This window comes from Bombina bombina, chromosome 2, assembly GCF_027579735.1.
Source record: "Bombina bombina isolate aBomBom1 chromosome 2, aBomBom1.pri, whole genome shotgun sequence".
NCBI lineage: Eukaryota > Metazoa > Chordata > Amphibia > Anura > Bombinatoridae > Bombina > Bombina bombina.
Genome location: NC_069500.1, coordinates 1,160,419,491 through 1,160,433,623, shown reverse-complemented (window position 1 = coordinate 1,160,433,623; position 14,133 = coordinate 1,160,419,491). Strand labels below are relative to the sequence as shown.

The 14,133-nt window shown below is 35.4% G+C and overlaps 1 protein-coding gene across 2 annotated transcripts in view; it reads left to right on the top strand.

The window, feature by feature from the left end:
* The window catches only part of HPGD (15-hydroxyprostaglandin dehydrogenase), a 222,648-nt gene that overhangs the window by 61,797 nt on the left and 146,718 nt on the right, over positions 1–14,133 (top strand). For both annotated transcript variants that reach the window (XM_053703841.1, XM_053703840.1), the window contains exon 4: positions 8,741–8,837. In XM_053703841.1, the coding sequence (XP_053559816.1) occupies positions 8,741–8,837 (97 nt within the window). The remainder of the gene's footprint in view (positions 1–8,740; positions 8,838–14,133) is intronic.

The window sequence follows — 14,133 nt, the reverse complement described above, 5'->3', positions numbered from 1 at the left end:
AGCAGTCCTGATAGATGCTCTGACAGCACCTTGGGACTTCAGGATGGCTTACGTGTTTCCACCCTTCCCGTTGCTTCCGCGATTGATTGCCAGAATCAAACAAGAGAGAGCATCAGTGATTCTAATAGCACCTGCGTGGCCACGCAGGACTTGGTATGCAGACCTGGTGGACATGTCATCCTGTCCACCTTGGTCTCTACCTCTGAAACAGGACCTTCTGATACAGGGTCCCTTCAAACATCAAAATCTAACTTCTCTGAAGCTGACTGCTTGGAAATTGAACGCTTGATTTTATCAAGACGTGGGTTTTCTGAGTCAGTTATTGATACCTTAATACAGGCTAGGAAACCTGTTACCAGAAAGATTTACCATAAGATATGGCGTAAATACCTATATTGGTGTGAATCCAAAGGTTACTCTTGGAGTAAGGTTAGGATTCCTAGGATATTGTCTTTTCTACAAGAAGGTTTAGAAAAGGGTTTATCTGCTAGTTCATTAAAGGGACAGATCTCAGCTCTGTCCATTCTGTTACACAAACGTCTGTCAGAAGTTCCTGACGTCCAGGCTTTTTGTCAGGCTTTGACCAGGATTAAGCCTGTGTTTAAAACTGTTGCTCCACCATGGAGTTTAAACCTTGTTCTTAATGTTTTTCAGGGTGTTCCGTTTGAACCCCTTCATTCCATTGATATAAAGTTGTTATCTTGGAAAGTTCTATTTTTAATGGCTATTTCCTCGGCTCGAAGAGTCTCTGAATTATCACCCTTACATTGTGATTCTCCTTATTTGATTTTTCATTCGGATAAGGTAGTCCTGCGTACTAAACCTGGGTTCTTACCTAAGGTAGTTACTAACAGGAATATCAATCAAGAGATTGTTGTTCCTTCTTTATGCCCAAATCCTTCTTCAAAGAAGGAACGTCTACTGCACAACCTGGATGTAGTCCGTGCTCTAAAATTTTACTTACAGGCAACTAAGGAATTTCGACAAACGTCTTCTCTGTTTGTCATTTACTCTGGGCAGAGGAGAGGTCAAAAAGCTTCCGCTACCTCTCTTTCTTTTTGGCTTCGTAGCATAATTCGTTTAGCTTATGAGACTGCTGGACAGCAGCCTCCTGAAAGAATTACAGCTCATTCTACTAGAGCTGTGGCTTCCACTTGGGCCTTCAAGAATGAGGCCTCTGTTGAACAGATTTGCAAGGCTGCAACTTGGTCTTCGCTTCATACTTTTTCCAAATTTTACAAATTTGACACTTTTGCTTCATCGGAGGCTATTTTTGGGAGAAAGGTTCTTCAGGCAGTGGTTCCTTCTGTATAAAGAGCCTGCCTATCCCTCCCGTCATCCGTGTACTTTTGCTTTGGTATTGGTATCCCAGAAGTAATGATGACCCGTGGACTGATCACACTTAACAGAAGAAAACATAATTTATGCTTACCTGATAAATTCCTTTCTTCTGTAGTGTGATCAGTCCACGGCCCGCCCTGTTTTTAAGGCAGGTAAATATTTTTTAATTTATACTCCAGTCACCACTTCACCCTTGGCTTTTCCTTTCTCGTTGGTCCTTGGTCGAATGACTGGGAGTGACGTAGGGGGGAGGAGCTATATGCAGCTCTGCTGGGTGAATCCTCTTGCACTTCCTGTTGGGGAGGAGTAATATCCCAGAAGTAATGATGACCCGTGGACTGATCACACTACAGAAGAAAGGAATTTATCAGGTAAGCATAAATTATGTTTTTTTTTTGTAGCGCCCCCCCATAGAAGTCTATGAGAAGAGGAATTTAAATCTCAGGGCTAGATTTATTAAGCCCCTATGGCAGCAAGTTCTTGAGAGAACTTGCTCGCCGTGATTTATCAAGCAGCGGTCACCAGACCGCTGCTTCCCTAACATCTACGCCACCTCTATTGTTGCGAAATTCAATCTCCTCGATCGAGTCCGACCGAGGAGATTGACAGCTCCTGCCCGCGCGTGATTGGCTGTGCGCGGGCAGGGGGCGGGATTTCACGCGAGTGAAAAATTGCGCTCGTATGCAATGTTAATTACCTGCGGGTAATTTCGCCCCGCAACAGGCGAGCTGAGGCGTACAGGGGCGCGTATACGCGCCTCTGTACGCCTCAGCGTTGATAAATCTAGCCCTCAGTATACTATTGATCACAACTATCTCTTATTGCAAAGTTGTTGTTTGTGATATTAACCGATAGCACAAATGTAAAAATGTTTTATTTTGTTACTTGACATGGTTTGTTTCTCACACAATTTATTTCATGATTCAGAGCATAATACCTAAGTAGGCTCAAGAGTTGCTGATTGGTCGCTGCTCACATATGCCTCATTTTATTGATTCACCCAATGCATTCAGCTAGCTCTCAGTAATGCATTGCTGCTTCTTCAACAAAGGATTTCAAGAGAATGAAACACATTTGATAATAGAAGTAAACTGTAAAGTTGTTTAAGATTGTATTCTCTGTATGAATCATGAAAGCAAAATTGTTGGTTTTAGGTTCCTTTAAAGGGACACTATACACTAGATTTTTCTTTGCATAAATGTTTTGTAGATTATCTTTTTATATAGCCTGTACAGTTTGTTTTTTTAAAATAATATAATTTTGCTTATTTTAAAATAACGTTGTGCTGATTTTTAGACTCCTTACCAAGCCCCAAAGTTTTAGGAGAATACTGATGTACTGTATACCTACTCCAGCTTGCTTCTATTTGGGTAAATAGTCTTTTCATATGCAGAGGAAGGGGGAGTGTCTTCTTTTTTTGCTATAGAACCACTTGCAATGAGTGTTCCAGCTACCTTTTTAACAGAGCTAAACTGGGAGCTTCTAAGTAAGTTTTTAAACGGTTTAGATTTTTATATCAATATCTGTGCATATTATTCTTTATAGTAGTGTCTATTACATGCTGTTAAATAAAAATTGGTGTATACTGTCCCTTTAAGTACAGTCCATCCTCAGAATTTTACCTATTTTAAAAATATCCAGAGACATTAAAGTGAAAATGTATCTTTCATGTGCAGGAAAGAGTAGCATTTATGCCTTGCATTAAAAAGGTTTAAGGGCCATTTTAATTGAAATATAACATGCACTAATTAGAGCATGTAATTTTGAAACTAGTAACCCCTTAATGCCCCTACATTCTGTGGCAGCCAACACTGCTGTCAGATGGTTAAAAACATGTGTAGACCTACATGAGATCACTTAGAATTACTCTTTAAAGAGATATAAAACAGGCTGTTTCATTATTGAAATAAAAAGTACCACACATGGGGCTATACATAGAGGGACATGAAACCACAAAAATGTATTTCTTGATTCAGATAGAACATAAAGTTTTAAAAAGCTTTCCAATTTACTTCTGTTATCAAATTTGCTTCATTCTCTTTGTATTCTTTGTTGAAGAGGCAACAATGCTTTACTGGGAGGTAGCTTAACACATTGGCCCTGATTTATCAAAGGGTTGGAGCGCCGTTGGCTGTAGGCTCACATGACCACTGCTTCTTAACCCACTTTGCCACCTGTTATGTGGCGTGTCAATCCCCCAGACTTTTCCAACCAAGGAAATTGACAGTCCCTGCATGCACGCAGCCAATCATTCATGTGACACACTGCAAAACAGAAAAGAAGGGCGCCTCCTAGTGTACTCAACTGTGAACTATCCCCTTCCTATAAGAAAAGGGTAATAATACTCACAAAGCTGTTTAGCACACCATGTGCTTTGATAGCAGGCTGAGATCTTACCGTGTCCCAGCTCACTGTACTCCAGTATCCACTTGAAACAGGATTACTGTATGGGGGGCAGCTCCTTCCATAAAACCAAATCTTAGCTCTAAAACAGAAAAGGAGCGGCAACTATGGATTTTCCCCTTCCTGTGATAAAAGGGTTAATAATACTCACAGAGTTGTTAGCACACCATGTGCTTTAAAAGCATGCTGAGATCTCACAGTGTCCCAGCTCACTGCACTCTGGTAACCACCTCACAGATATGCTGACATATAATAAAAAAGTGATGAGTACAAAAAATTTTTTGAGGCCAATCCGTTTAAAATATAAAACAATATCTTAGATATGGCTCTAAAAAGTGTGCACAAATGCTACAGTGTCTACACGCCGTTCCTCATGCATATATGCCTTGCTATTGGCTGATTCAAATCAGGTTACCATCTATTAGGCCTTAATCAACTAACCACCATCCATACCTGTATGGGGGTTAATTAGGTGATTAGGTTAGTGCAGCTTAGGGGTTAATAGTGCATTTATCTACAATGATGCATATTCTTTTAACTATTGTATATCAATTAATATGTATTTTTTTGTTGTGTTTTTTTATTTTAAATTTGAATATATATTTTAAAATGTATAATTATGTTACAAAAGGCATTAGTATTACAATTGTTTTATTGCATAACAGGTATGCAGTTATGTGATACAACAATTATAATGCAACTGTTTTTTATAACATAAATATCTATTTTAAAAATATATTTTTATTTACAATAATAAATACATCAAGCAAGAATATCTACATTTTAATTTATATATCCAATACTTAAACTAATATTAATTTTACATGGCCATGCATTTTATTTCAAAGATTGTAGATATAATGTAGGCAGGCCTTGCATTGATATTAAATATTTAAACAGTTATGCATATATATTACATAACAGTTTAAGTATTTCATATACATTAAAATGTATTTATGTTTACTTGTTGTGTTTATTAGTGATAACATAGATATATATGTTCATATATATTTATGTTATAGTAGTCAGTATCATTAAATTATATTTTTCATAACAGACATGGAATTATGTAGACCTACAATATTAATTATATTGTCTTTAATTAGAAGGAATAAACATATATTTTTATGTTTGAAATGGTAAGCAACTATTAAATCCCTTTAAAAATATTGTTAATACTTTAAATAATCTACATTGCACATGACAATGCATATTTATTCAAGGAGATGAGGTAAATGCCAGAGCACCGGCAAAACCTCTCCAGCCTATCCTGGTTCCATTTGTTTGGGGGTGCTACCTTCTAGGAGGAATGGGGGTCCAGATTTGAAGTATCCCCTATTCTCCCAGAAGGTATCCCCCTTAAACAAGTGGTATCCCTAGGTGCCTCATCAAATTGCAGACAACATACTAAAAGATTGACTTGATCCCTTGCACCCTACTCAATCGACACCCCTTTTTAGAAGCGGCAGAACAGGGCTCAATTCTGGTCTGGCACTGATTTCCCGGAGCCCAAATAGGCTGTAGAGGTTTTGCCGGTCCTCCAGCAGTCGACCAACAGCGTTTTAGCGCATCTCTGTTATACATTATTTAAACATTGATGATAACTTTAGCGACATAACTTCATAGTTATATTGGGGAGGTTTAGGATTTATAGTTTAGTTTATTATAGTGATTTATATTTTGACAATAGGCAGTTAGCTGCAGCGTTCCAGGGGAGTGTTGTTTACACATGACTTAAGTGTAGGTGGTATTAATGACTTAGCTGGGCATTCCGGGGGATGTAATTTAGACATGACTTAAGTGTAGGCGGTCAGGGAGAGTTAGCTGGGCGGTGTATGGGTAGTGTAGGTTAGCCGTGACGTTGGTGTAGGCGGTCAGTGGGAGGTAGTGAGGTGGTGCAGGGGGGCATAGGTTAGCCGTGACATCGATATTGGCTTTCAGGGGGAGTTAGCGGGGCATGCTAGTGGAAGTAGCCTGCACTTTGTGGCCGCTGACATCACACTACCATTGACTTCTATGGGAGCGACATTGCTGCTTGTCGGCATCACTCGGACATGCCCCTTTTTTAGAATATTCTGACAGACCATCGGGCTACGATGTTTTGAACTTTGGGGCCGTAATGCAGTGGCTACACTGAGAATTTCTAAATGTTCATTTTGCAAGGAAACAATTAAGTTGTGTGTTGTTTTTAACACAATCAGTTTCTTTTTATGTTTATTTTGAATTAGCATATTTTTTAATAAATAAGCACTGTTTCATATACCTTTAATAAATGATACCAAGAGGACTAAGCAAAATTGATAACTGATTTGAAAAGTTGTTTACAATTTCAAACTCTATGCAATCAATTTTTACTTTACTATCCCTAACTAACATGAATTGCCTGACTAAGTACAACAAGTCCTGGGTCTCTACTGTAAGGGATAACAAGGAATAAGTTGTTTTTATTCCACACAGGAACAACTATTTTAAAAAATAAATTTTGAAACATTCTATTTTAAACATTATAGATATTTTTTTGAGCATGAAGACCCTTTAAAAGTGCTATTGGATGGTCCAGTATTGCTTAAGTTGTTACTGTTTTTCAAATAATAACTCACACAATATTTTCCCTGTGGCTTTTCTGTGGTTTTTTTGCCCATATTTATTTTTATCATTGGATCACTGAAATCTAGCCAGGCATTAGTCATTGTATTAACAAAAGGCTAAATAGTGACTTAAAGGCCAAAGTATTCTCTTTACTACCAATTTGCTGCAAGGTTTCTTTGCAAAGAAAAGATTATCACTATGATTTTGATTAAACAACAACCAAGGAAAATGACTGTGTTATTGTGGCATTTTTTTTCTTTTCATAAGTGAAATGCATTTATACTTAAGAGGTGACCTTTAGCATAATTATACAGCAGTTTTAAAGAAAACATGCCGTCAGAATCAGATAGATAGATTTGGGAATGTCTTTACAAGTTGTCAACAATGAATATCAAGCGAATACATGCTCTGTTCAGACACGAAAGGAATGATCATTTCTGGGCAACATTTGACAGAGCCTGACAGACACACATGGTTCTAACCTGGAACTGTATCTTATTTTACATAAACAATTTTGGGAAACCATTATAGGTTAAAAGGGAAATTTTGTACTGTTATTCTATTTAAAACATATATGTTTTTGAGCAGATTTTGCCTATAATCTCCTTTAAGTCTTGCGGGAACCTGTCTCTTTTTTGGCATTACTGATGTGAAAATTGTTTCTGTCAGTTAATAATAATGGATATTTTAGTATACAACATGCACTTCCTCTGACGTTTTAGTTTTTCATGCAAAAATATTTCTGTCAAATATACATAATTAAACATCTGTGCTTACAATTACATTTTAACTTCACTGTGTTTTTATATAAGGAGGTTTATAGTAGAGCTGTGCATTAAGCATTTGATATTTACGTTGATTCTGCAATTTGTCGGATACAAGAACAGCGGAAAATATTATTGGTCAAAAAAGATGAAGAGCAAACGACTGCATGACCAAATAGATATGTTTTCATTTGTGTCATTTGGGGGCAAAAATGGTGCTGGAAGGGGCAGAAAAGGGAGAACAAGCTATTTTTCTAATCAGTTCCTTTGTTTGTAATGATGTACAGGGAGCCTGGCCATTCATGGCCTTAGAAAGATAAGCTCTTTTACTTGTTTAAATTCTATAATGTCATATTTTTGTTAAAATTAGGTGTATATATTTGCTGTTCTCATTGGAAATAACGACAATTAATCCAAAACATATATTGGGGCACAACAAATTCCACCATGAATTAAATTTGTCTGAACTGAACATTGGGAAAAATCCAGTGCACATCTCTATTTTAAAGTGAGAGTTTACAGGTGTGATTCAATTTTACACTCACACATTAATAAATAGTATTTGTTTGCATACAGCATAGAAGAGAGGTGCCAATACTTTTATGACACAAGATGTACTTTTTGTGAGTGTGATCTAATTACGCATGTGCAAAGCAAATCCTGAGCTCACACATGAAATTGATCTTTATTTAAAAGGACCTGAAACCCATCATGTTTCTTTCATGCTTCAGATAGAACGCACAATATTAAAAAAAGGTTGTAGTTTACTTCTATTATCAAATTTACTTTGTTCTCTTGGCATCCATTATTGAAAACAATGTTATACATTTTTAAGGGTACTAGATGGCAGCAGTGTTTGCTGCTATGTAGTGCTCTTGACATATGCCCTCTACCTACCTAGGTATGCTCTTCAACAAAGCACACCATTAGAATGAAACAAATTTGATAATATAAGAAATTTGAAAAAAAAAAATGGTATTCTCCTTCTGAATCAGGAATGTAAAGGTTTGAGTTTCATGTCCCTTTAACACAGGGACTGAAATTATTTTCATGTCCCTTTAACACAGGGACTGAAATTATTTTGCCTTATCCTCCCTTTTTAAATGAAGGGCACTGAGAATATAATTGCTCAAAAAGATTTCTTCATTTGTTTTTACTTGAGCCCTTTACGTTCATAGTTGGATTGATCACAGTCCTTTACTAGTTTTAGTAGTTTCTGGGCAATATTTTCTCTAAGGTGTTTACATTTACATAATTGTTTCCCAGCATTCTCCAGAAGAAACAGTATGCACAACATTTTTAAAAACATTATTGTTTCTAATGATTTGTTAACATGGCTAAGTTATTAAATAATGACATTGAAGCATAATTGTGTTCGATACACAGTGATACTGATGATTACTCATTGGGTGCCTGTGCCTCATTGCACAATAATTGGAACTTGGTTTTCATAATGCAGCACAAGCTAAAATTGTTCTTGTAGCAAATTAAATGGAACCACCTCATCATAAAACAATGTATATTAAACAGTCATTTTATCACAGAGGGTTGATTGCTGTTAGGAGATTATTATCAATGAATAATTCCTGCATTATAATGGCTGTAATATTAGTATTGTCTAATTCCTAGGTTTTCTCTTCCAGATATCCGTCATTAGAGGAACATACATCGGTTTGGAACATATGAACAAAAAGAATGGAGGGAATGGAGGAGTAATAATTAACATTTCATCTCTAGCAGGTAATGTTTTTTTTATTTTTACCTTAAATCACTATATTATTGAGAAAGGGATGTTAAACTCAAAATAAAATCACCCATAAAATGTTCAATTAGAGACATTAAACTCAAATCTATCATACATGTAGCATTATTTAAGGCTATCAGCTTTGCGTTTACATTGTTACCGGAAAAAAAAAATGGCAGCTGTTAAGTTTAATTTTTTCCTTTGAGATTATTGAGATTATAGTCAGGATTCTTTATCTTTGCAAGTCCTAAATATTATCTATGGCTTATTATTATCAAATCAATATAAACTGATAAAACAATAACACTGGATAAAATATTGATTATCCAGTGAGAAATTTTGCCAAAACTTATGTCTCTCAAAACACGATGGTAGTGAACAAAGCTCAGGCAAGTGTATAAGGAAAATCAAATCAATTACATGCGTATAATATACTTTTTGACATCCAAAATCAGCCTGATAACTGTTGAATGTTCTGAACGTGGTTTATATATATATATATATATATATATATATATATATATATATATATATATATCAAAAGTTCAGAACCAAGCACTCACGTTATTGTCAGTATTGCCGGGGTGCAGGTGCATATATAGCATATAAGACATCCAACAGAGATATATACGTTGTATGCTTGATAAAGGGGGAGACCACAAAACGTCACATTTAACAGGTTATTTTCATTTTGGAACTAGTCCGATGTGTGCAGTCTCTGTTGGATGTCTTTATATATATATATATATATATATATATATATATATATATATATATATATATATATATATATATATATATATTTATATATACATGATGGGTATAGAGGACATGATTATATATTCTTTTTTTTTTTATATTTTTTAAATATTTTTTGTTATCATTGATTGAGAAAACGTTTTCCGATTTGGTGAGATTTTCATCTAAAGTAAAAAAAAAACAAATGGAATATTATTTTCTACACAATTAAAGTGGTAGCAACTGATTTCATCTTCTATTATAAGATTTTAACAATTGGGAAATTGCTAAGTTACAAGCTTTAAAAGATCGCTAACATTTATATATTTCACTGTATAGAACAAGGTTAGTTTTTGCTGAATTTCTGTTGCTGTAAGATGATGGTGACGTGATGATAGAGATATTATAAATCACTATTATTTAGGATTTTAGTACTTCTGTTTTTTTTTTAAAAAACATGCAAAAGATCTTGGTCAACAACAAACAAGACAGAATGGCAAATGTTTAAATAACAATCATAAAAAAGTTTTTTTTTTTTACAAATCCCATTTAAAAAGACAAAATTACTGTAACCTACCATCATGAAAATGCAAGTATGAAAAAAAAAATATTTCACAGAACATTTACATTCATTTTAACGAAAACAAATGCAATTTTACTGAATATTCAGTATTTGTTTAGTTTTAAACTAAATGAATGATGAATATTCTGAAAAACTAAATATTCAGAATATTCGTTCCAAATGATTCGTCCGAAACAAATTTTTCACTTCTGCAAAAAATACTGTCTAAAAAATACTAATATATGTAAATTTGTGTACTGCCCAATACTGACAGACTAAACTATAGTGATGGCTAGTTAGCTGAAGTATGTAAACGGTACAGTATTTACAATGGAGACTGAAGCAGGAGTTTGTGAAGCAATATTTCGGTCATTATACTAAACATGGTCAATGTTTGCATCAAGTATGTTACGCTAAAGCTGTTTAAACTGATTTTGAAGCTAGAAGGGAGACACCTTAACATGCCCATTTCTAGAAGCAACAAAGAATAAATGAATAGAATCTCTGTGTGAGTAAACTAATAGACAAATCCACATTCAGTGTTTTGTCTGTTATTTATCTAAGCAAGCAGTGCCTTTTCCACTCCCTGAGAGTGACTGGAGTACATACTGGATACTTAAAGGGACAGTCTACTCCAGAATTTTTATTCTTTTAAAAGATAGCTAATCCCTTTATTACCCATTCTCCAGTTATGCATAACCAACACGGTTATATTAATACATGTTTTACCCTTGTGATTACCTTGTATCTAAGCTTCTGCAGACTGCAACCTTTCCGTTTTTTTGACAGACTTGCATTTTAGCCAATGAGTGCTGAAACCTAAATAACTCCACAGGGGTAAGCACAAGGTTATATATATGGCACACATGAACTAGCAGTGTCTAACTGTAAAAAAACTGTCAAAATGCATTGGGATAAAAGGTGGTTTCAACGGCTTAGAAATCAGTTTATGGAGCCTACCTAGGTTTAGCTTTAAACAAATAATACCAAAGAGAACAAAGCAAATTTGATCATAAAAATAAATTGGAAAGTTGTTTAAAATTGCATAAAGTATCTGAATCACTAAAGTTTAATTTTGACTAGACTGTCCCTTTAAGTAAGCTACAGTTTGCCTTATCCAGATTCTTTCTAGGCAGCATTACATACGCCCATATATATTAGAACTTCTCAGACCTCAAAGGGAACCAGATAAACATCCAAAAGGAATTTCAAGGTTGTGTATTCCTGGGTTAGCTTAGTAAAACTTGGTACATTTTTCTAAGAAAATAACATTTGAAATGCTTTTAAAGCATAGCTTATTTGCAGTTTGTTTGCAATGCAGTAATAAATAAATAGCTAATATGTACTTAGCATGTATAAAAATGCATGTAACGTTCTATTAAGACAGTCCCCTCTATTGGTCTATTCTGGTAGTTTTTAAACCTTGCTGAGCTACTTTACATATCTCCTTTGTATCAGCCCCAGGGCTATTAAAGGGACATTATACACTCAATTTTTCTTTGCATAAATGTTTTGTAGATGATCCATTTATATAGAACATACAGGTTTTTTTTAAATGTATAGTTTTGCTTATTTCTAAGTAACATTGATCTGATTTTCAGACTCCTAACCAAGCCCCAAAGTTTTAGGAGAATGCCAACGTATACCTACTCCAGCTTGCTCCTGTTTGTGTAAAGAGTCTTTTCATATGCAGAGGAAGGGGGAAAAGTGTCAGTTATTTCCCACTTAATGGTGTTCTAGCTACCTTTTTAACAGAGCTAAACTGGGAGCTTCTAAGTAAGTTTTTAAAAGGTTTTATACTGGATTTTTATATCAGTATCTGTGCATCTTATTCTTTATAGTAGTGTCTATTACATGCCGTTATATGAAAATGAGTGTATACTGTCCCTTTAAGTTTTATCTAACCATAAGCCTTTTCCAGTGTAAGTGTTTTTTTGAGCTGTTTAACAATAAAATGTTGCATAGAAGCAATAAAGGAAAATACTGAAAATTGTTATTACCTCTGGAAGATAAAATGCCACTGTACTTTGTGCAATATATATATTTATTTATTTTTTAAACTAGACAGCTGTGATTTCAGAGAATGATCATTTAACAAACGTTAGCATCACTTACATAAGACCAATAAAGCAGTACACATATGGGGGAAATGTGTATAATACCTTTTTACATCAATACAGTTATGCTTTGTAAATCTACAGTTATATTTTTTTATATTCTCCCACTCCCACCAGTAATATGGATATTCTTTTTAAAGCAATGAGACAAAGAGAATCAAACATACAAACTCAGCGCTTTCCTTATCTAGGGATTATTATTACTACTACATTCTCAAACATGATATTAAAGGAACAGAAAACCCAAAAATGTTCTTTCATGATTCAGATAGAACATATTATTTTAAACAACTTTCAGATTTCCTTCTGTTATCAATTGGTTTCCTTTGTTGAAAATTAGGAAGGTAAGTGCAGGAGTGTGCAGGGGTCTGAAGTACAATATAGCAGCAGTTTTGAAACAATGTTATACATTAGCATGAGCACTAAATGGTAGCATTATTTTCTGTCATGTAGTGCTCCAGACACGTGCACACTACCTATCTAGATATCTATTCAACAAAGAATAACAAGAGAACAAAGCAAAATTGATAATAGAATATATTGGAAAAATCTTTTAAATTGTATTCTCTGAATCATAAAAAAAATGGGTTTCATGTCCCTTTAAGTTTATGAATTCATGAAGAAGCAATCACATAACTTCCTTTTCTTATCACCGAGTTACACTGAGTAACATTGCAGCCATCAGCAGAAAGAAGAGCCTTTCCTTATTGAAACAAGTAAAATAGGATCTTTCTTACTTAACGTAATATGGGGCCTATTTATGAAAGGTCTGTCGGACCTGATCCAACATTGCAGATCATGTCCGACAGACCTTGCTGAATGTGGAGAGCAATACGCTCTCTGCATTCAGCATTGCACCAGCAGCTCTTGGGAACTGCTGGTGCAACGCCGCCCCCTGCAGATTCGCGGTCAATCGGCCGCTAGCAGGGGGATGTCAATCAACCCAATCGTACTTGATTGGGTTGAATTGCGGCGATGTCTGTCCGCCTCCTCAGAGCAGGCGGACAGGTTATGGAGCTGCGGTCTTTAGACCGCTGCTTCATAACTTGTGTTTCTGGCGAGTCTGAAGGTTCGCCAGAAACATGGGCCCTCAAGCACCATACGGAGCTTGATAAATGGGCCCCTACGTCTCCATATGTAAAGCTGATAGCTGAGGACCATGGCTGTAAAGATAATTCCCGTAGTCACTTTGTACAAATTATAGCCACCCTAACTTACTGGGTAATAAAAGAGATAGACCATCCTTTAGAGACTGCCCCCCTCAGTAGTGTTTTCTTATATGCACCGGATTGTCATTTTTATGTCAGTCAGCTGTCATTTATACAAGTTACATAGAGTAAAATGCTCTTAAAGAAGTTACGCAGGATTTATTGTTTCATTTTCCTCAAGACTTAAATGTATTTGCCATCTTTGTTGACTTGACACCGCGGAAGGCAGAAAAACACTTAATGTAAAATAAAAAAAACTAATATCTTGCAGAAAAAATCAGCACAACAATGAAACTTAAAAATGGGGCGATTTAAAGAGATTTGTGCCTGCTTCTTGTCTTAGATGCAGGGTGCTTAGGTAGGCGCAAGGACAGCAATTCACTACTGGGATCTAGCTGCAGATTGGTCACTGCACATATATACTTCTTGTAATTGACTCTTCCAATGTGTTCAGCTAGCTCCCATTAGAGCATTGTTACCCCTTCAACAAAGGATACCAAGAGAACAAAGTAAATTTGATAATAGAAGTCAATTCGTAATTTGTTTAAAATTGTATTTTCTATCTAAATGATGAAAGAAACAAATTTGGGTTTCATCTTCCTTTAAAAAACATTCTAATCATGGAGCTGCATCTATGTCAGTACCAATGTGAAGGATGCAACGTCTT